Source organism: Choloepus didactylus, chromosome 7, assembly GCF_015220235.1.
Source record: "Choloepus didactylus isolate mChoDid1 chromosome 7, mChoDid1.pri, whole genome shotgun sequence".
NCBI classification, from domain to species: domain Eukaryota; kingdom Metazoa; phylum Chordata; class Mammalia; order Pilosa; family Megalonychidae; genus Choloepus; species Choloepus didactylus.
The window spans coordinates 146,329,445-146,352,374 of record NC_051313.1 but is presented as its reverse complement, the minus strand read 5'-3'; the positions used below and the strand labels follow the sequence as shown (position 1 = coordinate 146,352,374).

The window sequence follows — 22,930 nt, the reverse complement described above, 5'->3', positions numbered from 1 at the left end:
AAAGAAAGAAAGAAAACCACACCAGGGATCACCGCGGGGAAGCGCGCTCGCGAGACAGATCCGTTCACCAGTTGATCAGTGTCGGCGAAAGGAAAGAAGAAGAAGAAAAGAAAGCAACAAAAGGTAAGCCCCCCCACCCTTATCATGGGACAAGGAATTTCCCAACACGAATTATATGTTAGTCAAGTTAAGCAATCACTCAAGGCACGAGGAACACGAGTTAAGAAAAAAGATCTCACGCGCTTTTTTAATTTCCTATTACAAACCTGCCCTTGGTTCCCTCAAGAAGGTACTATAGATCACCAGTGCTGGCAAAGAGTTGGAGATTGTTTAAAAGATTATTTTCAAACCTTTGGTCCTGAAAAGGTCCCGGTTACTGCCTTTTCTTATTGGAACCTAATTAATGAAATTCTAAAAGTCCACTCTTCAGCTCCAGACGTTCAAAACCTCTGTAAATTAGGAGAGGAAGCTTTGAGAGAGCACTCTCGCCCTGCCTCAGCATGCGGCTCAGTAATTATTAACATGCCTGAATATCCTTTAAACGAAAATTCTAACAGGGATAGGCCAAATACCCCAACCAGTCAAGTCAGTTTGTCACCTGATCAGTATGAAATCAAACAAAAGGCTAAAATTTCTCCCACTTTGGAGGGACCGGAGGTTAAAATTTCTCCCTCTTTAGAAAACAACTCCCTTCCTCCGTTTCGGCCACCCCCTTACGCACCCGATTTTCTCAAACCATATTCTCATTTTTATCCAGTCATGCCCTTATCTCAGTTTCATGCTTTAGAAGAAGCCACAGAAAATCTCCGGCTACACGCCGATACTTTTAGAGAAACTTTTAAACAGGAGCGGCAGCATACCGCCGATTTGCTCGCGGACCTCCGGTCGGCAACTCAAAGCATTGCAGCCCTTTCGCTTCCAGAAAATGCCCGCTCATCGCGCCTCCATGGTACTCGCCGCGCCTATGCTTTTCCGGTTACGCGTAGTCAGACTCGAGATTCTCAAAATGGCGTCGCCGGCTCTCAAAATGGCGCTGCCGGTTCTCAACATGGTGTCGCGGGCTCCAAAAATGGCGATTCTGGTAGCGATAGCGAGGAGAGTAATAAATCAGATTCCCCCGACTCTAGCGAAGGAGAGCAGGAGGAAGCTAGTTCCACCTCAACTGCTAAATATAAAAAACTTAGTCTAACATATCTAGAGAAATTAAAAAAGGCAGTGAGTGATTATGGCGCTACCGCTCCCTTCACGCTCGCCCTGCTGGAAAGCCTTAGTGAAAAGGAACTTATTCCTAATGATTGGTTCCAGCTAGCCAGAGCTGCCTTGTCTGGCGGTGATTTCCTGTTATGGAAATCTGATTATGAGGAGCATTGTAAAAAATATGCCACCCGCAATGCCTGTAAGGCCACTTCTAAAACTTGGACCTTAAATAAATTTTTAGGTCAAAGTCCCTACCATCAAAGTGATAAGCAGGCTCAATTCCCCCCAGGTCTCTTAGCGCAAATACAAACGGCCGCGCTTAGAGCATGGAAAAAACTTCCGCAAAAGGGCGCCGCCACTGCCTCTCTTGCTAAATTAAGACAGGGGCCTGATGAGCCGTATACTGATTTCCTTAGCCGCCTGCAAAACATGGCTGAGCGCTTATTTGGGGCTAGCGAAAACGAAAGTGATTTTATTAAACACCTGGCCTATGAGAATGCTAACGCTGCCTGCCAAGCAGCAATCCGTCCCTTTCGTAATACTAGCCTTAATAATTACATAAAGCTCTGTTCTGGCATCGGGCCCACTCAAACCCTTGGAATAGCTATTGGCGCCGCTCTTCAAAATTTTGCAGCGCAGCACAAAAATTTCGCGGCACAAGCAAGGCCTCCAACATGCTATAATTGTAAGCAACCTGGCCATTTCTCAAGCTAGTTTGCAAACAGGAGAAGCTTCGAAGCATGTTATTTCTCATTTACTACATTGCTTCGCTACTTTAGGCCAACCTAAAATCATTAAAACAGACAATGGGCCTGGATATACTGGAAAAAATTTTCAAACCTTCTGTCAACAATTACAAATTAAACATATCACGGGAATACCGTATAACCCCCAGGGGCAAGGAATGGTAGAACGAGCACATCGCACCTTAAAAAATGCCCTGTGCCGTTTAGCCGAAAGTACTCTCAATCTCGCCAAACAACGACCTCGAGACCTTTTACATCATGCTCTTTTTGTTCTTAACTTCCTAACTCTGGATGATGAAGGACAATCTGCAGCTGACAGACATTGGCATCCCAAAACGCAAACGCAACAAGCCACTGTTATGTGGCGTGACCCCTTAACGTCAGAATGGAATGGGCCTGACCCCGTGATTATTTGGGGACGAGGCTCTGCTTGCATATATGATCAAAAGAGGGAAGGTCCTCGCTGGCTTCCAGAACGGCTGATAAAACACATTAATTCCTCCTTGCCGAAACAAACCCCTGAGACACTTCCTTCCCCTCCTCTTAATAATAACCTTTCCAGGGTAGAAGCCTCTCCCTGAGAAAAATGTCTTTCTTTTCTCTTCCAGCGCATCAATAACTCCTGCTATAACCCATCCAGAGACGACCAGCCCGCACACAACCGGAAGTGGAAAGAAGTCCTGCTTACAGGTTTATTCCATCACTAATCACATGAATTACCACTTGAATTACTATTGGCTTTTATTAATTGGTTTTTTGGCCTTGCTGTTTGCAGCCGGATTAGCAACTGTTGCCCCAAAAGATTGGAATCTGTTAGAAAGATTCCTGCTTGCTATAACATATGTGTGCGTTGTAGGGTGTATCACTCTACTAGCTTGTCTCCCTTAACACGGAAGAACCTATAGCCTCTATTAGTATGGCTTTGTTATGCCTACTGCCATTTAAAGTTGCCGCCTTATATTTTCTCCTGCAAAGTGTGCATGCCACCTTCGGCAACTCCAACCCCCATCAGCCTTGGAAATGGACCTTGGCACGATGGGAAGATTCCACAGTTATACAAACCCAAATTACAGCAGGATGCCCCTCCTTCCTTGTTTATGCCAGTGATCTAATTAAATGTTCAGACGGCACACCATGCCTTAACAAAGCCCAATATTACATGTGCCCGGCCTCCAACCCCAGAAAACAATATTGCAATACTCCCAACCAGTACTATTGTGCATACTGGGGGTGTGAAACATTAGCTACCAATTGGAAACCTTCCGCCCCTGATCACTACCTAACTTTAAAATGGTCCCCCCTTGGCTGCACACTCGGTAAACGCACCACCTTATCTACATTTGGTGACTCAAACTGTGAAAAACTAAATCTCACCGTACAACTCCCCACTGATAACTCTTGGTTAAACGGTCGGACATGGGGCTTTAGAATCTACTTATTTTCATCAACCGACCCAGGAAGCCTTATTCTAATAAAGAAGGAAGCAGTACAGCAAAAACCTTCTGCCATTGGACCAAATATAGTGCTCGCGCCTCCAGCTACCCCTCCTATCCCGAGCACGCCCAGTAAAAATCTTTCCAAAATTCACCCCACTACCCCCCCTTTTATTAGCATCCCAATATTGTCGTCCTCAAGCCCGTCCATATCATTTGACAGCCCGCTTTGGCCACTACTCCAAGCCACCTTTCTCTCTCTAAACTCCTCCCAGCCTAATTTTACTCGTAGTTGTTGGCTGTGTTTCTCTGCCAAGCCTCATTATGATGCTATAGCTCTTAATGTTACATTTAATACTTCTAATGAAGATAATCCTTCCCAATGCCCTTGGAATGCAAGAAAAATCGGTCTCACTATGCAATCCGTTCTTCACTCTGGGCATTGTATTGGTAATATTTGTGCCTCCTTAAAAACAGTCTGTGCACAGTCATCCTTTCCATCGCCTGGTAAATTCTATATCCCCCCAACAGGGGCAAAATGGCTGTGCTCTTCTACGGGGCTTACTCCTTGCGTATCAGCAAAAGCCCTAACTGAAACAGGGGAAATGTGCCTCTTAGTGGCTGTGTTACCCCATGTCCTCTTTCATACAGAGGAAGACCTTTATCACCACTTGGTCGCGCAGTCTCCAGCCATGCTAAGAAAGAAAAGAGAACTTGTTACGGTTGTTACTATTGCTTCTCTTTTAGGTATTACTGGCCTAGGCACCGGAATTGCCTCTATCGTTCTCCAAAACCAAGGCTTCTCCCACCTAAGAGCTGCTATAGATGAAGATTTAGCCCGCATTGAAACCTCCATTACCCATCTTGAAAAATCCCTTACGTCCCTATCGGAGGTTGTTCTCCAAAACAGGAGAGGCTTAGATCTGCTTTTCCTTAAGCAAGGAGGGCTTTGTGCTGCGCTGGGTGAGGAATGTTGCTTTTACGCTGACCATTCTGGCATAGTTAAGGATTCTATGACCAAACTTAGGGAAGGAATTGAAAATCGCAAACGTGAGCGAGAAACCCAAGGGGGTATCTCCTGGGGGCTTAATGGAATCCTCCCCTACCTCCTCCCTATACTAGGCCCCTTAATAACCATAATCCTTATAATATCTTTTGCTCCTTGGGCCATAAAAAGAATAATACAGCTAGTTAAGGATCAACTTGACTCTGCCCTAAGCAAGCCTATTCAAGTGCATTATCACCGGCTTCACCTCGCTGACCAGGGTTTGGATCCAGATCATCTGACTGCTACCCACCCTTACGGGTAAGAAACCCCCTCCTACAGGAGCAGCATATAACTCGAAAGTATGCTTCTAGCGTATGCTATGATTGGTACCGCTGGGTGCGAGGCAAAGCACTGCAAAGGAGGGCCAAAGCAACTAAAGGCCATTTTCGAGCTCCTTGAGAAATATGCCTCATTTGCATAGGGGTTTTGCTCTGCCAAAAACTCCCCTCCCCAGAAAAACAGAGCCACAAACAACTTGGGGAATGAGGCCTCTATTTCCCCCAGCAGGTTAATGCCAAAAGAGTGCTCGATCAGCATTCTTCCTCCATCCTTTTGAAAAACAAAGGGAGGAGATGTTGGGGACGATTAAGGTAGCATGTATAAAATCCACCCTCAGCGATGCCGGAGATATGCAACATGACCGCTAGGGCTGATGCAATAGCGGCTTAAGTTGCCCTCAGCCTTCTATGGACGTGATAGCCGTTTGCGCCTAAGATTCACATCTAGAGTGCTAGCTTTACTACCTGCCTTCTATCCCAGCAACAGTAGCCACCAATCCTGTGCTAGCCTTACATCTGCCACCCGCCCTAGCAACAGCAGCAGCCAATCCTAGGCCGCCACCCGTTCGTACTAGCCACTCCCTCTACCTTAGGGTATATATACCCTGCCTCTTCAATAAAGTTTTGCAGCTTGATCAGAAACCTGTCTTGCTGTCATTCCTCGTGTCTCTTGTCCCATACCATTCCTCCCTCACAGGATTTGGAGCTTTCGTTGAACGTCCCGCCGGCCGGGACAGAAATCTGTAAGTTTTTGCGGCCAGGGGACCCGCGCCCCTCTCTCCCAGGCTCAGTCCCGTGGGAGGAGGGGCTGTCAGCTCCGGAAGGAGAAGGGAGAACTGCAGTGGCAGCCCTTATCGGAAACATTCTGCTGATCCAAACTCCAACCATAGATAGACGGAGACCAGACACCAGAGAATCTGAGAGCAGCCAGAACAGCAGGGAGGAGACAGGCATAGAAACAAAACAACACGAAAAACTCCAAAATAAAAGCGGAGGATTTTTGGAGTTCTGGTGAACATAGAAAGGGGAAGGGCAGAGCTCAGGCCCGAGCTCAGGCCCTGAGGCGCATATGCAAATCCCGAAGAAAAGCTGATCTCTCTGCCCTGTGGACCTTTCCTTAATGGCCCTGGTTGCTTTGTCTCTTAGCATTTCAATAACCCATTAGATCTCTGAGGAGGGCCCTTTTTTTTTTTTTTTTTTTAAATCCTTTTTTCTTTTTCTAAAACAATTACTCTAACAAGCCCAATACAGAAAGCTTCAAAGACTTGCAATTTGGGCAGGTCAAGTCAAGAGCAGAACTAGGAGAGCTCTGAGACAAAACGCAATAATCCAGTGGCTGAGAAAATTCACTAAACACCACAACTTCCCAAGAAAAGGGGGGTGTCCGCTCACAGCCATCATCCTGGTGGACAGGAAACACCCGTGCCCATCGCCAGCCTGATAGCCCAGAACAGCCCCAGACAACCCAGTGTGATGGAAGTGCTTCAAATAACAGGCACACACCACAAAACTGGGCGTGGACATTAGCCTTCCCTGCAACCTCAGCTGATTGTCCCAGAGTTGGGAAGGTAGAGCAGTGTGAATTAACAAAGCCCCATTCAGCCATCATTTCAGCAGACTGGGAGCCTCCCTACACAGCCCAGCAGCCCAGAACTGCCCTGGGGTACAGGGGCACTCACCTGTGACATAGCACAGTCATCCCTCAACAGAGGACCCGGGGTGCACGGCCTGGAAGAGGGGCCCACTTGCAAGTCTCAGGAGCCATACGCCAATACGAAGGACTTGTGGGTCAGTGGCAGAGACAAACTGTGGCAGGACTGAACTGAAGGATTAGACTATTGCAGCAGCTTTAAAACTCTAGGCTCACCAGGGAGATTTGATTGTTAGAGCCAACCCCCCTCCCTGACTGCCCAGAAACACGCCCCATATACAGGGCAGGCAACACCAACTACACACGCAAGCTTGGTACACCAATTGGACCCCACAAGACTCACTCCCCCACTCACCAAAAAGGCTAAGCAGGGGAGAACTGGCTTGTGGAGAACAGGTGGCTCGTGGACTCCACCTGCTGGTTAGTTAGAGAAAGTGTACTCCACGAAGCTGTAGATCTGATAAATTAGAGATAAGGACTTCAATTGGTCTACAAATCCTGAAAGAACCCTATCAAGTTCAGCAAATGCCACGAGGCCAAAAACAACAGAAAATTATAAAGCATATGAAAAAACCAGACGATATGGATAACCCAAGCCCAAGCACCCAAATCAAAAGACCAGAAGAGACACACCACCTAGAGCAGCTACTCAAAGAACTGAAGATGAACAATGAGACCATAGTACGGGAGACAAAGGAAATCAAGAAGACCCTAGAAGAGCAAAAAGAAGACATTGCAAGACTAAATAAAAAAATGGATGATCTTAAGGAAATTAAAGAAACTGTTGACCAAATTAAAAAGATTCTGGACACTCATAGTACAAGACTAGAGGAAGTTGAACAACGAATCAGTGACCTCGAAGATGACAGAATGGAAAATGAAAGTATAAAAGAAAGAATGGGGAAAAAAATTGAAAAAATCGAAATGGACCTCAGGGATATGATAGATAATATGAAACGTCCAAATATAAGACTCATTGGTGTCCCAGAAGGGGAAGAAAAGGGTAAAGGTCTAGGAAGAGTATTCAAAGAAATTGTTGGGGAAAACTTCCCAAATCTTCTAAACAACATAAATACACAAATCATAAATGCTCAGCGAACCCCAAATAGAATAAATCCAAATAAACCCACTCCGAGACATATACTGATCACACTGTCAAACACAGAAGAGAAGGAGCAAGTCCTGAAAGCAGCAAGAGAAAAGCAATTCACCACATACAAAGGAAACAGCATAAGACTAAGTAGTGACTACTCAGCAGCCACCATGGAGGCAAGAAGGCAGTGGCACGATATATTTAAAATTCTGAGTGAGAAAAATTTCCAGCCAAGAATACTTTATCCAGCAAAGCTCTCCTTCAAATTTGAGGGAGAGCTTAAATTTTTCACAGACAAACAAATGCTGAGAGAATTTGCTAACAAGAGACCTCCCCTACTGGAGATACTAAAGGGAGCCCTACAGACAGAGAAACAAAGAAAGGACAGAGAGACTTGGAGAAAGGTTCAGTACTAAAGAGATTCGGTATGGGTACAATAAAGGATATTAATAGACAGAGGGGAAAAATATGACAGAGAAACAAAGAAAGGACAGAGAGACTTGGAGAAAGGTTCAGTACTAAAGAGATTCAGTATGGGTACAATAAAGGATATTAATAGACAGAGGGGAAAAATATGACAAACATAAACCAAAGGATAAGATGGCTGATTCAAGAAATGCCTTCACGGTTATAACGTTGAATGTAAATGGATTAAACTCCCCAATTAAAAGATATAGATTCACAGAATGGATCAAAAAAAATGAACCATCAATATGTTGCATACAAGAGACTCATCTTAGACACAGGGACACAAAGAAACTGAAAGTGAAAGGATGGAAAAAAATATTTCATGCAAGCTACAGCCAAAAGAAAGCAGGTGTAGCAATATTAATCTCAGATAAAATAGACTTCAAATGCAGGGATGTTTTGAGAGACAAAGAAGGCCACTACATACTAATAAAAGGGGCAATTCAGCAAGAAGAAATAACAATCGTAAATGTCTATGCACCCAATCAAGGTGCCACAAAATACATGAGAGAAACACTGGCAAAACTAAAGGAAGCAATTGATGTTTCCACAATAATTGTGGGAGACTTCAACACATCACTCTCTCCTATAGATAGATCAACCAGACAGAAGACCAATAAGGAAATTGAAAACCTAAACAATCTGATAAATGAATTAGATTTAACAGACATATACAGGACATTACATCCCAAATCACCAGGATACACATACTTTTCTAGTGCTCACGGAACTTTCTCCAGAATAGATCATATGCTGGGACATAAAACAAGCCTCAATAAATTTAAAAAGATTGAAATTATTCAAAGCACATTCTCTGACCACAATGGAATACAATTAGAAGTCAATAACCATCAGAGACTTAGAAAATTCACAAATACCTGGAGGTTAAACAACACACTCCTAAACAATCAGTGGGTTAAAGAAGAAATAGCAAGAGAAATTGCTAAATATATAGAGACGAATGAAAATGAGAACACAACATACCAAAACCTATGGGATGCAGCAAAAGCAGTGCTAAGGGGGAAATTTATAGCACTAAACGCATATATTAAAAAGAAAGAGCGAGCCAAAATCAAAGAACTGATGGATCAACTGAAGAAGCTAGAAAATGAACAGCAAACCAATCCTAAACCAAGTACAAGAAAAGAAATAACAAGGATTAAAGCAGAAATAAATGACATAGAGAACAAAAAAACAATAGAGAGGATAAATATCACCAAAAGTTGGTTCTTTGAGAAGATCAACAAGATTGACAAGCCCCTAGCTAGACTGACAAAATCAAAAAGAGAGAAGACCCATATAAACAAAATAATGAATGAAAAAGGTGACATAACTGCAGATACTGAAGAAATTAAAAAAATTATAAGAGGATACTATGAACAACTGTATGGCAACAAACTGGATAATGTAGAGGAAATGGACAATTTCCTGGAAACATATGAACAACCTAGACTGACCAGAGAAGAAACAGATGACCTCAACCAACCCATCACAAGCAAAGAGATCCAATCAGTCATCAAAAATCTTCCCACAAATAAATGCCCAGGGCCAGATGGCTTCACAGGGGAATTCTACCAAACTTTCCAGAAAGAACTGACACCAATCTTACTCAAACTCTTTCAAAACATTGAAGAAAATGGAACACTACCTAACTCATTTTATGAAGCTAACATCAATCTAATACCAAAACCAGGCAAAGATGCTACAAAAAAGGAAAACTACCGGCCAATCTCCCTAATGAATATAGATGCAAATCCTCAACAAAATACTTGCAAATCGAATCCAAAGACACATTAAAAAAATCATACACCATGACCAAGTGGGGTTCATTCCAGGCATGCAAGGATGGTTCAACATAAGAAAATCAATCAATGTATTACAACACATTAACAAGTCAAAAGGGAAAAATCAATTGATCATTTCAATAGATGCTGAAAAAGCATTTGACAAAATCCAACATCCATTTTTGATAAAAACACTTCAAAAGGTAGGAATTGAAGGAAACTTCCTCAACATGATAAAGAGCATATATGAAAAACCCACAGCCAGCATAGTACTCAATGGTGAGAGACTGAAAGCCTTCCCTCTAAGATCAGGAACAAGACAAGGATGCCCGCTGTCACCACTGTTATTCAACATTGTGCTGGAAGTGCTAGCCAGGGCAATCTGGCAAGACAAAGAAATAAAAGGCATCCAAATTGGAAAAGAAGAAGTAAAACTGTCATTGTTTGCAGATGATATGATCTTATATCTAGAAAACCCTGAGAAATCGACGATACAGCTACTAGAGCTAATAAACAAATTTAGCAAAGTAGCGGGATACAAGATTAATGCACATAAGTCAGTAATGTTTCTATATGCTAGAAATGAACAAACTGAAGAGACACTCAAGAAAAAGATACCATTTTCAATAGCAACTAAAAAAATCAAGTACCTAGGAATAAACTTAACCAAAGATGTAAAAGACCTATACAAAGAAAACTACATAACTCTACTAAAAGAAATAGAAGGGGACCTTAAAAGATGGAAAAATATTCCATGTTCATGGATAGGAAGACTAAATGTCATTAAGATGTCAATTCTACCCAAACTCATCTACAGATTCAATGCAATCCCAATCAAAATTCCAACAACCTACTTTGCAGACTTGGAAAAGATAGTTATCAAATTTATTTGGAAAGGGAAGATGCCTCGAATTGCTAAAGACACTCTAAAAAAGAAAAACGAAGTGGGAGGACTTACACTCCCTGACTTTGAAGCTTATTATAAAGCCACAGTTGCCAAAACAGCATGGTACTGGCACAAAGACAGACATATAGATCAATGGAATCGAATTGAGAATTCGGAGATAGACCCTCAGATTTATGGCCGACTGATCTTTGATAAGGCCCCCAAAGTCACTGAACTGAGTCATAATGGTCTTTTCAACAAATGGGGCTGGGAGAGTTGGATATCCATATCCAAAAGAATGAAAGAGGACCCCTACCTCACCCCCTACACAAAAATTAACTCAAAATGGACCAAAGATCTCAATATAAAAGAAAGTACCATAAAACTCCTAGAAGATAATGTAGGAAAACATCTTCAAGACCTTGTATTAGGCGGCCACTTCCTAGACTTTACACCCAAAGCACAAGCAACAAAAGAGAAAATAGATAAATCGGAACTCCTCAAGCTTAGAAGTTTCTGCACCTCAAGGGAATTTCTCAAAAAGGTAAAGAGGCAGCCAACTCAATGGGAAAAAATTTTTTGGAAACCGTGTATCTGACAAAAGACTGATATCTTGCATATATAAAGAAATCCTACAACTCAATGACAATAGTACAGACAGCCCAATTATAAAATGGGCAAAAGATATGAAAAGACAGTTCTCTGAAGAGGAAATACAAATGGCCAAGAAACACATGAAAAAATGTTCAGCTTCACTAGCTATTAGAGAGATGCAAATTAAGACCACAATGAGATACCATCTAACACCGGTTAGAATGGCTGCCATTACACAAACAGGAAACTACAAATGCTGGAGGGGATGTGGAGAAATTGGAACTCTTATTCATTGTTGGTGGGCCTGTATAATGGTTCAGCCACTCTGGAAGTCAGTCTGGCAGTTCCTTAGAAAACTAGATATAGAGTTACCATTCGATCCAGCGATTGCACTTCTCGGTATATACCCGGAAGATCGGAAAGCAGTGACACGAACAGATATCTGCACGCCAATGTTCATAGCAGCATTATTCACAATTGCCAAGAGATGGAAACAACCCAAATGTCCTTCAACAGATGAGTGGATAAATAAAATGTGGTATATACACACGATGGAACACTACGCGGCATTAAGAAGGAACGATCTCGTGAAACATATGACAACATGGATAAACCTTGAAGACATAATGCTGAGCGAAATAAGCCAGGCACAAAAAGAGAAATATTATATGCTACCACTAATGTGAACTTTGAAAAATGTAAAACAAATGGTTTATAATGTAGAATATAGGGGAACTAGCAATAGAGAGCAATTAAGGAAGGGGGAACAATAATCCAAGAAGAACAGATAAGCTATTTAACGTTCTGGGGATGCCCAGGAATGACTATGGTCTGTTAATTTCTGATGGGTATAGTAGGAGCAAGTTCACAGAAATGTTGCTATATTAGGTAACTTTCTTGGGGTAAAGTAGGAACATGTTGGAAGTTAAGCAGTTATCTTAGGTTAGTTGTCTTTTTCTTACTCCCTTGTTATGGTCTCTTTGAAATGTTCTTTTATTGTATGTTTGTTTTCTTTTTAACTTTTTTTCATACAGTTGATTTAAAAAAGAAGGGAAAGTTAAAAAAAAAAAAAAGAAAGAAAGAAAAACAAGGAAAAAAAAAAGATGTAGTGCCCCTTGAGGAGCCTGTGGAGAATGCAGGGGTATTCGCCTACCCCACCTCCATGGTTGCTAACATGACCACAGACATAGGGGACTGGTAGTTTGATGGGTTGAACTCTACCACAGGTTTTACCCTTGGGAAGACAGTTGCTGCAAAGGAGAGGCTAGGCCTCCCTATGGTTGTGCCTAAGAGCCTCCTCCCGAATGCCTCTTTGTTGCTCAGATGTGGCTCTTTCTCTCTAGCTAAGCCAACTTGAAAGGTGAAATCACTGCCCTCCCCCCTACGTGGGATCAGACACCCAGGGAAGTGAATCTCCCTGGCAACGTGGAATAGGACTCCCAGGGAGGAAGGTAGACCTGGCATCGTGGGACGGAGAACATCTTCTTGACCAAAAGGGGGATGTAAAAGGAAATGAAATAAGCTTCACTGGCAGAGAGACTCCAAAACGAGCCGAGAGATCACTCTGGTGGGCACTCTTACGCACACTTTAGACAACCTTTTTTAGGTTCTAAAGAATTGGGGTAGCTGGTGGTGGATATCTGAAACTATTAAACTACAACCCAGAACCCATGAATCTCGAAGACAGTTGTATAAAAATGTAGCTTATGAGGGGTGACAATGGGATTGGGAAAGCCATAAGGACCACACTCCACTTTGTCTAGTTTATGGATGGATGAGTAGAAAAATAGGGGAAGGAAACAAACAGACAAAGGTGCCCAGTGTTCTTTTTTACTTCAATTGCTCTTTTTCACTCTAATTATTATTCTTGTTATTTTTGTGTGTGTGCTAATGAAGGTGTCAGGGATTGATTTGGATGATGAATGTACCACTATGTAATGGTACTGTAAACAATCGAAAGTACGAAAAAAATAAATAAATAAATAAATATACTGCTGAATCAAAAACCAAACCCTTGAAAACCTTGAGCTGTGATTCTCAAATTTTTTGATCTCAGGACCTCTTTATATTCTTAAAAACTAGTGAGGACCTCCAAAAGCTTTTGTTTATGTGGATTATATTTATCAATACTTATTGTATTAGAAATTACAACAAATATTTTAAAATATTTGTTTGCTAAGTCATTTAATAAACCCATTATGTTAACATAACTTTTAATTAAAAATTACCATATTTTCTAAGACAAAATTAGTGAAGAGTGGTAGGCACTGTTTAATATCTTTGCAAATACTTTTAATGCTGGCTTCATAGAAGACAGCTTGATTTCTATATTTGCTTCACACATGCCATTAGCCATGAGAGCAATTACATCATCAAGTCATGCAGCTTCAGGAAAACTCTACCGTACCCTTGTCTAAGGAGAGCAAAAATGGCAAATAATGTCTTAATATTATCATGAACATAGTTACGACCTGGCAAACACCCACTGACCACATTTTGAGAAACAGTGAACTAGAGTTAATGAAAAACAAAACTAAAAGCAGTGTAAGCATGATTTAAGGGCTATAAAAGGAATTATCTGTTAAGATAAAACAAAGAACTCTGCTGAATTTCTTAAAAGAAAGCTCAAGGGAAAAATTGTATGTAGTGCTAAATTTTTGTTCAGTTAAACTAATTCATTCAGAGCTCACAAATTTAAAACATGTCATGATTTGGTTAGAAGCTAAACTTAAGGTTATCTTTGCTTAAGTGTTCTCAAAGTGTGGTCCCAGAACAGTAGCATCAGCGTCACCTGGGAACTTGTTAGGAATTCTCAGGCCCCACCCCAGACCTTCAGAAACAGAAACTGGAGGTGAGGCCCACCAATCTATTTAACAAGTCCTACAGGTGATCTGATGCAGGTTCAAGTTTGAGAACAACTGGCTCAGGTAGTCCTTCTGTCTGGAGAAAAAATCATAGAATTTTTTAAACATAAGAGAACAGTATTTTCCTAGGGATCCTTAAGAAGAATAGAATTACATACTTACAAACAGCACTTATAGTGATTATAGATTCCTGAAAGTAGGTCTACTTAGAACATCTTCAAGGCAACATATTAGTTCAGTTTCAGTTATTATAACAAAACAGTCCTACCTTTTTCTAGTTCAGATTGGTCTTCTAAGTAATCAGATTTAATATGATTTTACTACACATATTTTAAGGCAGGCCTACAAAACTGAAAGAGAGTAGACTTGCTTCAGCTTGTGAAAATTATTACTTCTAGGACGTTCTTCCAGGTTCTTGGCTGCCATGAAAACCATGTGAACTAAATGCAGATAATAAAACATTACACCTGCTGCAAAAATACTATACGAGTTTCTAATGCAGTTTTTAGATGCTTTATAATTTCACAAAACTAATATATGAAATAATAGATTCATTTTATCTTGTAAACCAAAAATGCAATTGCATTGTTTAGTTTTGTTAAATAGGCAGAAATGGTATGAAAAAGATTGAGATCCATACTTCGAAAACCCTTTCTCACTTGTAACCCTAGGAGTTGCTTCAGATGACTGGTCGTGGGTACCTAAAAAATTCTCAGGTTTATTGTCATCTCTTCATCTCTACCAAAATAATCACAAGAGGTCGGAAGTGGCTGTTATTTAATGTAAGTACCCACGATAAGAAACTTCTCCAAATCTGTGGTGCATTTTCCATTCTATCACTTCTTTTTTCCTAGTAATTCCTTCTGCAAACAAATGTTATATATGTAAGTGCCATGCCATTTGATATTACTTGAAATCCTGGCACAAAGAAAGAACTATAAAGCCAATTTGATAAGACAACTCAAATAGAGGAAATTGTGTCTTCATAGGACTAAAATGTTAAAGATGCAAAAACATGCAGTCATATTCACTTTTAGAATAATCAACACAAATTATATAGCTTACAGGGGCCTAAATATTCCTGACAATACTGTTAGAAACTTCTGAAATTTTGCATTAGAGATTCTGAATTTGTATCAATACCTTTGTAATATCTGGCTCAATTTCTTCTTCTAGTTGCTCCTTTGACTGAGCTATCTCAAATTTAGGGACATACTTTTGCTCTTCAATCCTTGCATCCTGCTGCTGAAATTTGGCATGTTCATTTTTCACTTCGTTGATCTGCTGCTGAGGTTTTGTATTCTTAGCCCTTTCATTTTCAGATATGACTTGCAAATTTTTAACTTGCATGACCAATTTCCCAAGACTAGATTTCAGTTTCTGTCTTTCTTCCAGGTTTTCCTTTTCACGTTTCCGGAATTCCTCCCGTAAAGACAGTAGCTCTTGTCCTTGCATCTCTTTTTCCCTTTTCAACAAGTCCAAAGCAGAGGCGGTAGCCTTTTCCAGTTCTCCTTTGTGTTGCTGCAGCTTCTCTACCTCTGCTTCTTTCTTGCTTAAGGTTTTTTCCATCTCTATGCACTGATTTGCAGATTGATTTTTTTGCTGTATTTCAGTCACGTATCTTTCCTGTAGGCGAATGTAATTCACCTTGACATTCTTAAGCTCTAGCTGCAAGGCTTCCTTTTCTTTCCTAGAGTCTTGAAGATGTTGTTGGGTATTAGATAAAGTCTCTTGCAAATTTTTCAGTGTCATGTCAGTACCTCTCTTCTCTAGGATTACTTCGTATTTGTCTTCGATTAATTCTTTGAATTTCTCCTTTAGCTTATTTATAATGTTGACGAACCCTTGCTGTTTGGTAATCTTTGCCTGTAGTTCTTTAACCTTCTTCTCTAAATACATGTTACTACACTGTAGGTCTTTGATTCGAGTTTGCTGCTCTTTGTTAGTACATTTTAATTTCCATAGGACTTCATTTAAAGCCATGCTGTCTTCTAGAGGTTGTAAGTTTTTGAAGCTTTGCTCTGTGTCGGAGGTCCTGAAGCTCTCCCGTGATGCTCCACCGCTCCAGGAAATGTCTGCAGGAGACCAAGTTGAGAAAAGCCCTGGACTCTCCACGCCCTCCATTTTGACTTCCTTTTGAAGGCTATCGGACATCTCGGGAATCTCCCCAGATTTCTGAATTTCTTTTGAAGAAACTGCAATCTGAAAATTATAGAAAATAAAATAAGTGTTTAAGAGTAGAAAGATGAGGAGTTTTGGGATCAGAGTGCTGGCCTTGAATCCTAGATCCCCAGTTTAGTTTCCCCAGCTATAAAACAAAATAATACTTGCAGAAGTTTTCTAAGTATTAACTGCCCAATGTAAACCACCTAACATAGCACAGCACAGCACAAACAGTAGGTATATGATAAAAGATAAGAATCACATGTACTTTTACAAAAGAAAAATCAAACTTTGAAATTCTCACCATTTTCTGTGATCACAAACCTTTCCAAATGCAACTTCAGATGCAGCTTGCTTTGACTTCAAATGAATGAAAATAAATTTATCAATTGCTCCATAGTCCCTGCAAGTCTCTTAAATTTTCTCATTTAAATCATTATTTCACTATGCTACTAAATCCTACAAACATTAGAATGCCACAGGAATATGCCTCATATTGACTTTATTCCAACAATACTGATTTGGGGAGTTTTTAAAAAGGGTAGCACACTGTGGTAAGAAAATGCTGAAAGGAATATGACATTAAAACCCAGTAAAAGATATCTGTAGAGGTGTGCTATGTAACTTTCTAGAATTTAGAGATATTGGGCCCCTGTATTATAATGGTTTTTCATTTCTTTGGGATAAAGACAATTATTCTTATTGAGGCCTGCAAGACTCTGATATCTGAACTTGATACCTGTCCCATGTGCTCTCTCTCCAGCTTCATCTACCATGACCCTCTTCCTCTGTCAACCCAGAGACACTGCATTTCTTTCAGGAAGCGTAGGGACTGTGCTCCCTGCAGTCGCCAGGCTTCCGCACAGGTTGTTGCTTCTGCATGCAATGTCCTCCCACCTGCTGTTACTAATTAAGTCCTACTCATCCTTTAGGGCTCAGCTCAATTACCACATCTTCAGGGAAGCCTTCCCCAAACTTCCTGACCAGTAACATATTCCTATGGTAGACTCCCATCCTATATGTAACTTTTAGTCACAGCACTTATCCACAGTTGCAAAAATACATTTATTTGTATGATTACTCAATTAATGTCTATTTTCTCTATTTGAATGTTATCTTCATGAGGACAAGAAACACACTTTTTTGTTTGTTTGTTTGTTTTTAACCTTTATATAACCAATACATAGCACAGGGCCTGGCCCAAAGCAGATGCCTGAAAGTACTTACTGACTGACTAAATGAATGAGTCAGTGCAATGAAAAGAGGAAGGGGCAATCCTAAGAAACCCCAATCAAACAGATTTGAGAAATGTTGTTTTTAGTAATCAACATGGGAAAATCATTAAAATTCTCTTCTAAATTCTCCCATCTACTTCCAAATAAATGAACACAAATATTCATATTTATAAAAGGAACACAATGGCCATAGCTTTTCTCATGAAACTCACAATGAAGAGGTACTATTTATGCTGTTCTTGTATTATGTCTATTTGCCCACATCAATTCTTAAAATTCTTTCTGTTCAGAGAACATACAATTTATACCATTGGCATCTTCAGTACTGATAGGCTGCTACATGTGTGCCTAGCATCAATAAATCAAAAGAAAAATTAATAGATTTTTTTTCACTTTGATAGAAAAATATTTTTTGCTTGTCAATAGAACCCAGCATGATAGGAAAATCTTAGGCTTTTCTTGTCAAATAATTAATAGCTCTGTGCTCCTTCCTCTTCTCAACCTTTCCCTTTCTGAAAACTCTATGAATTCCAGCTAGTCGATTCAATAAATATAAAAGCTCATTATATTCTAGGGTAATGTAGATGCTAAAGGGGACATAAAAGGATGAGTAAGAGTGCTGATCCTCAAATGACCAAAAAAAAAAAAAAAAAGTTATCATTTGGTAGAGCTAGTGCCCAAGTACAAACTATATTTTATTAGAAAAAAAGGTTCTAAATTGGTTAAGACCTCAGAATGCATTTGCCCCAGAGAAGCAATGTCACTTGTGCTGATGACATGCATGCTTTATCACTATTCAGCTCATACACATGCATTTTTAAAAAACACATCCTTTAACACTCTACAGGCTTCACTGACAATCAGAAATCTTACCTCCTCTGCTTTGTTTGCTCTCAGATCGAGCAAGTTAAAGCTGTTCTCTTTATAAAATGGTTCCTCAACGTCACTGTAGACACTGTCCATATACATGATGCTTTCAGATTGAGTAGGATTGGGGGCAGACCCCATGGCTGTGCTTTGAGCCAGTGCCTTTTCCCTGAGTGTCACTGTCTCTTCAATGCAGTCTATCAGAGACGGGCTTCTAGAGGTCTGACTCGCAGACTCCTTAGTAAGCAGGTCTTTACTTGTGAAAATGCTAATTTCCACCGGATTTTCTTCCTTAAATGAATCTTTTTTTATATTGTTGTCGTTTGCATAATTAGACACGTGACTTTGCAATTCTGGCTTCTCTGTGTAAGATAAAACTTCCAGAGCATTTTGAAAAGCTGTTGTTTCATCATTAAAAGCCTCTGACCAGTGAAATTTGCAAATGGGTTGGAATTGTCTTGAAGGAGAAATGCTAGCGTCAATCGGCTGAATTAGTACATTCTGTGAGTAATTTTCACCGTTAAAATCTCATTAGAAAGAGAAAGGAAACAAGAATTAGTTGATCATAACTTTACATGGTAACAGCTATATTTACATTTAAGAAATAAACTCTTGTAGCCTTTCAAGAATGATGTATTATTTCAAACTTGTATAGATTATGGCATGATTTTTTTTTTCCCTAGCAAAACAAAACAAAACAATTTTTTACATGGGGAAAGAAGTCCCCAAATGACTGTTACAAAAAGAAGCTTGTTGTATGTCATTTAGGTCAAATATCATTATAAGTTCCAAGATATCTTCAAAATCCTTTCGTACTGTAGTTATAAAATGTTTTAATTACAAAATGTTTCAAAAGTATATGACAGTACAGAGAATATAATAGTGAACAGGTATAAACTCATTTAATCTCACAACAATCCTATGAGGTCAGCACTTATAATCCCTGTTTTACAGATAAGGAAACTGAGACATAAGGTCACAGAGCTGGTAAGCAATACAGCTGGGATTCCAGACCACTACAAATTGCCCAGATTTATCACATTTAAAAAAATCAGAAGCAAATAAGGCAAAATGGAAAGAAACAAAATATTACAAAATAAATTAATAACCCCTCCCTTCTACCAATGTCTCCTTCAGACAGAACAGAAACACTGTTCCCAGAGATAACCCTTATACTGAAGTCAACATTTTTCTACTTTGGCTACTCATATTGGTACCATAAATAATATATATCAAGTTCCTAGACTTTCTCATTTCATGACATCCTTAATGTCTCACAGATTTTTTACATCACTCCTAGGCTAAAAGAAATTCCTAATAGTTTCGTTCATTAAGAAGTTAAGCTCAAACAACAAGTATTTGTTCTTACAACATAGTGGCTATTTGAAAATACACATAGACTATTGTTGGACACAGTATAACACCTCAAATCTTTGGATCAGATTGGACACCACCCTCATTTCCTGGTGCACATTGATTTCCACATGGTGCTTGCTTTATATCACAGCAACTACCTGAAAACCAGCTTTGCAAAAATAAGATGTCAGAGAAAGGCATGTAGCATGGTTTAATATTGAAATAGTGAACTACATAACACTAGTGGTTTGTGGGGATCCGAGAGATGTCCAATATCCTGTTTCCCTCCAATTTAAAAATATCCCAGAACATCCTGTGAGTGCACTGCAGCACCCTGGGCAAACTGTAGATATATAGTAGTTTTATGTCTTTTAAATTTTTAAATAAATAGCATCATACTCTCTTTTTTCCATGTGAATATATAGAGAATACTTATTTCACTTAAAATTTTGCTTTTGAACTTAGCTTTGTAGATAACATAGATCTAATTCATTCTACTGAAGGACTATACTTTATTCCCTTTTTGTTGAATATTTAGGTTGTTTCTAATTTTTGCTATTAAAAGAAAAACACTCAGTAAACATCCGTATGCATGCTTCCTTGTACACTAATGTTCTAGGTCTTGGGTATATATCTAGAGGTGGAATTGCTGGATTATAAAAACATATATCTTCAACTTTACAAGATACTGTAAAATTAGTCTCCAAAGACGTTGTACCAACTTATACTGCTATCAGTAGTGGGAGAGTTCCTTTGCTTTACATCCCTCCAGCACATGTCATACCAGTAACTATGAAAAGATATTTTATTGTGGGATTTTTTATGTACATCCTTTCATGTGCTTAATGGTCTTGCAGATTTCCTTTTCTGAGGTCTGGCTGTTATATACTTTGCCCATTTCTCTACTAGTTTATTTGTCTTTTCCTTATTGATTTGGAATTCTTTATTTTGGATACCAATTCATTTTCAATTATGTGCATTGCATACATCTTCTCAGTTTGTGGCTTGTTTTTACTTTGTTGATTATACTTTGGTCATATTGAAGATTTTTTATTTTAGTGCAGTCAAATTTATCAAACTTTTCCTTTATGATTTGTACTTTTATGTCTTAATAAATCTTTCCCTTCCCTGTTGTCATAAAGGGATTTTCTAAATTTTCTCTTAGAAATGAAAGCTTCACAGTTGACATTTAGGGATTTAACCCACGTGGAATTTATTTTTGTATTTGATGTGGGGTAAGGTTCTAATTGTTTCCTTCATTGCAAGAGTCAAAAGTCCCAGCCCAATTTAATGAATAACCCATTCTTCCCCCTACTGACTTATAATGTCACCTCTCTCAAATGCCATGTGTTCTTATATGTGTGGGTCTATTTTTGGATTTTGTATTCTATTCCACCAGCATATTTGTTTACCCTTTCTCTGCCACATTGTTATAACTACCATACTTCTACACAAACTCTGTCGTTGAGTAGAATATCTTCACATCTTGTTTTTTCAAGATTTTTTTAAACTTTTTTACTTCCCAATGGAAATGTTAGGATCAACTTAGGATAAAGAAAATTTCATTAATTCACCGATTTGAGGAAAATGGCATCTTTACAAAGCTGAACATGAAAACTTTACTTTTTATGTTCTCTGGTAATGTAAACATTTTTTTCCCATAGAAATCTTACACACTTTTGTTACATTTCTTTTTAAGTGTGTTGCTACTGATAATAGTATCTTTTATAAAATTACTTTCTCTAATTGGTTCTTGCTGATGCATTGGAATGCTCTTCATTTTTTATACTGATCTTGTATCCAGCATTCTTCTAAACTTTCTTACTAGTTCTACTTGTCTGTAGATTCCTAGTGGATTCTCTATGTAGACAATCATATTATTTACAAATAATGCTCATTCTTATCCTTATGCCACTTATATTTCTTATACCAATGTGTATTGAATTCCATGATTTTAATAAGCCTTATCAAATATTTTTAGTATTATTTATATTTAATAAAAACAAAGGGATATTTATATACAGTATTTGGGTTGCTTTAATAAACATGATCAATGAGTTTCATTATATGACTAACTCCTAAATAGCTTTCAGCTGTCAGTTTAAGATTAGAACAAGAGATTTTTGGTTATATCAATACACATCTTTTAAGATACCCGTATAGTAAAAAAAATCCGGTGTTAGAGACTGGGAATGGAATCCCAGATCATTCATTTAAAGCTGCATGACTGTGGGTAAGCTACTCTGTGTGCTTCATTTTCTTCATGGGTAGAATGGAGATAAAAACAGCCCTTATTTCACAGGATTGTTTGTGGATTAAATGAGATAGTATATATAAAGTACTTAGCACAATACCTGGCTATGATTGTCTCTGATATTACAAGAAGACACAACAATTCTTAGTTTTACTGTTTGACATGGTGTCAACAAAGAGATACTCACCACCTATCAAATTGTCTAGTGTATCATAAATATCTTCAGAAAGTGTGAATTGAGACTTATTTTCCCCTTTTACATTCTTTATTTCATTCTGTATTAATAATAAAACAAGGTATTAATATTAATTCTTCAAACAAAAATTATCATAAACTTCTGAAGTTTTATGTACATTGCCATGTCATTTTTCTGTTCAAATTTTTTGTTGCATGGGAAGAATGTATTTTCTAGTATCTTTCCCTTTGGTAAAACTATATTAACCTATTAAATAACATATTAAAGGGCAATTAAACAAGTCTCCTGAAGCTATTTTAATATTTTGGTTTTCCAGTATGTCAAATCATGTTACTACAAACATAGGGCTATATAATAGCATATATACCCCTTAATGATAATTTTTTGATGTTTGTTAAATGTAGTCTAAACAACATTATGGTAGTTGTTATTTTTGTCTTTTAACATCGAGACTATATAAAACAAGTTCCAGTAATAAAGTGAAATATGACTCTATTAAATGGGAATTTACAAAAATTCATGTTGAGGTGGTTCTCAAGGTTACTTTAATATTACCTAAGATGAAAGGGTTTAATCATTAATAGTGTAGCAAGTATGTGGGCCTAAATGTTGCTTTAAAAAATATTACCACTTGATTAGTCAGCTGGCTACAAACTACTGTTTGATAATGCATTTTTAGCATTGTTCCACTTATTAAATGTACTTGAAAGTAATAAAAATTGAGTTATATTTTATGATAATCTTATTTAGACTTGTTGCTCATCAAAATATGCCTCCTATTAGATAAAAATGCATCTAAAATAATATGCTTAAAAAT

The 22,930-nt window shown here is 38.8% G+C and overlaps 1 protein-coding gene across 1 annotated transcript in view; it reads right to left on the bottom strand.

The window, feature by feature from the left end:
• Positions 1 to 18,423, bottom strand: part of CAGE1 (cancer antigen 1) — an 81,637-nt gene extending 63,214 nt beyond the window's left edge. Inside the window, exons 1-2 of the mRNA XM_037844753.1 lie at positions 18,314 to 18,423; positions 15,186 to 16,244 (exon numbers count right to left, since the gene is read on the bottom strand). Of these exons, the coding sequence (XP_037700681.1) occupies positions 15,186 to 16,244; positions 18,314 to 18,409 (1,155 nt within the window). The 5' untranslated portion in view covers positions 18,410 to 18,423. The remainder of the gene's footprint in view (positions 1 to 15,185; positions 16,245 to 18,313) is intronic.
• Between the last annotated feature and the right edge of the window lie 4,507 nt (positions 18,424 to 22,930).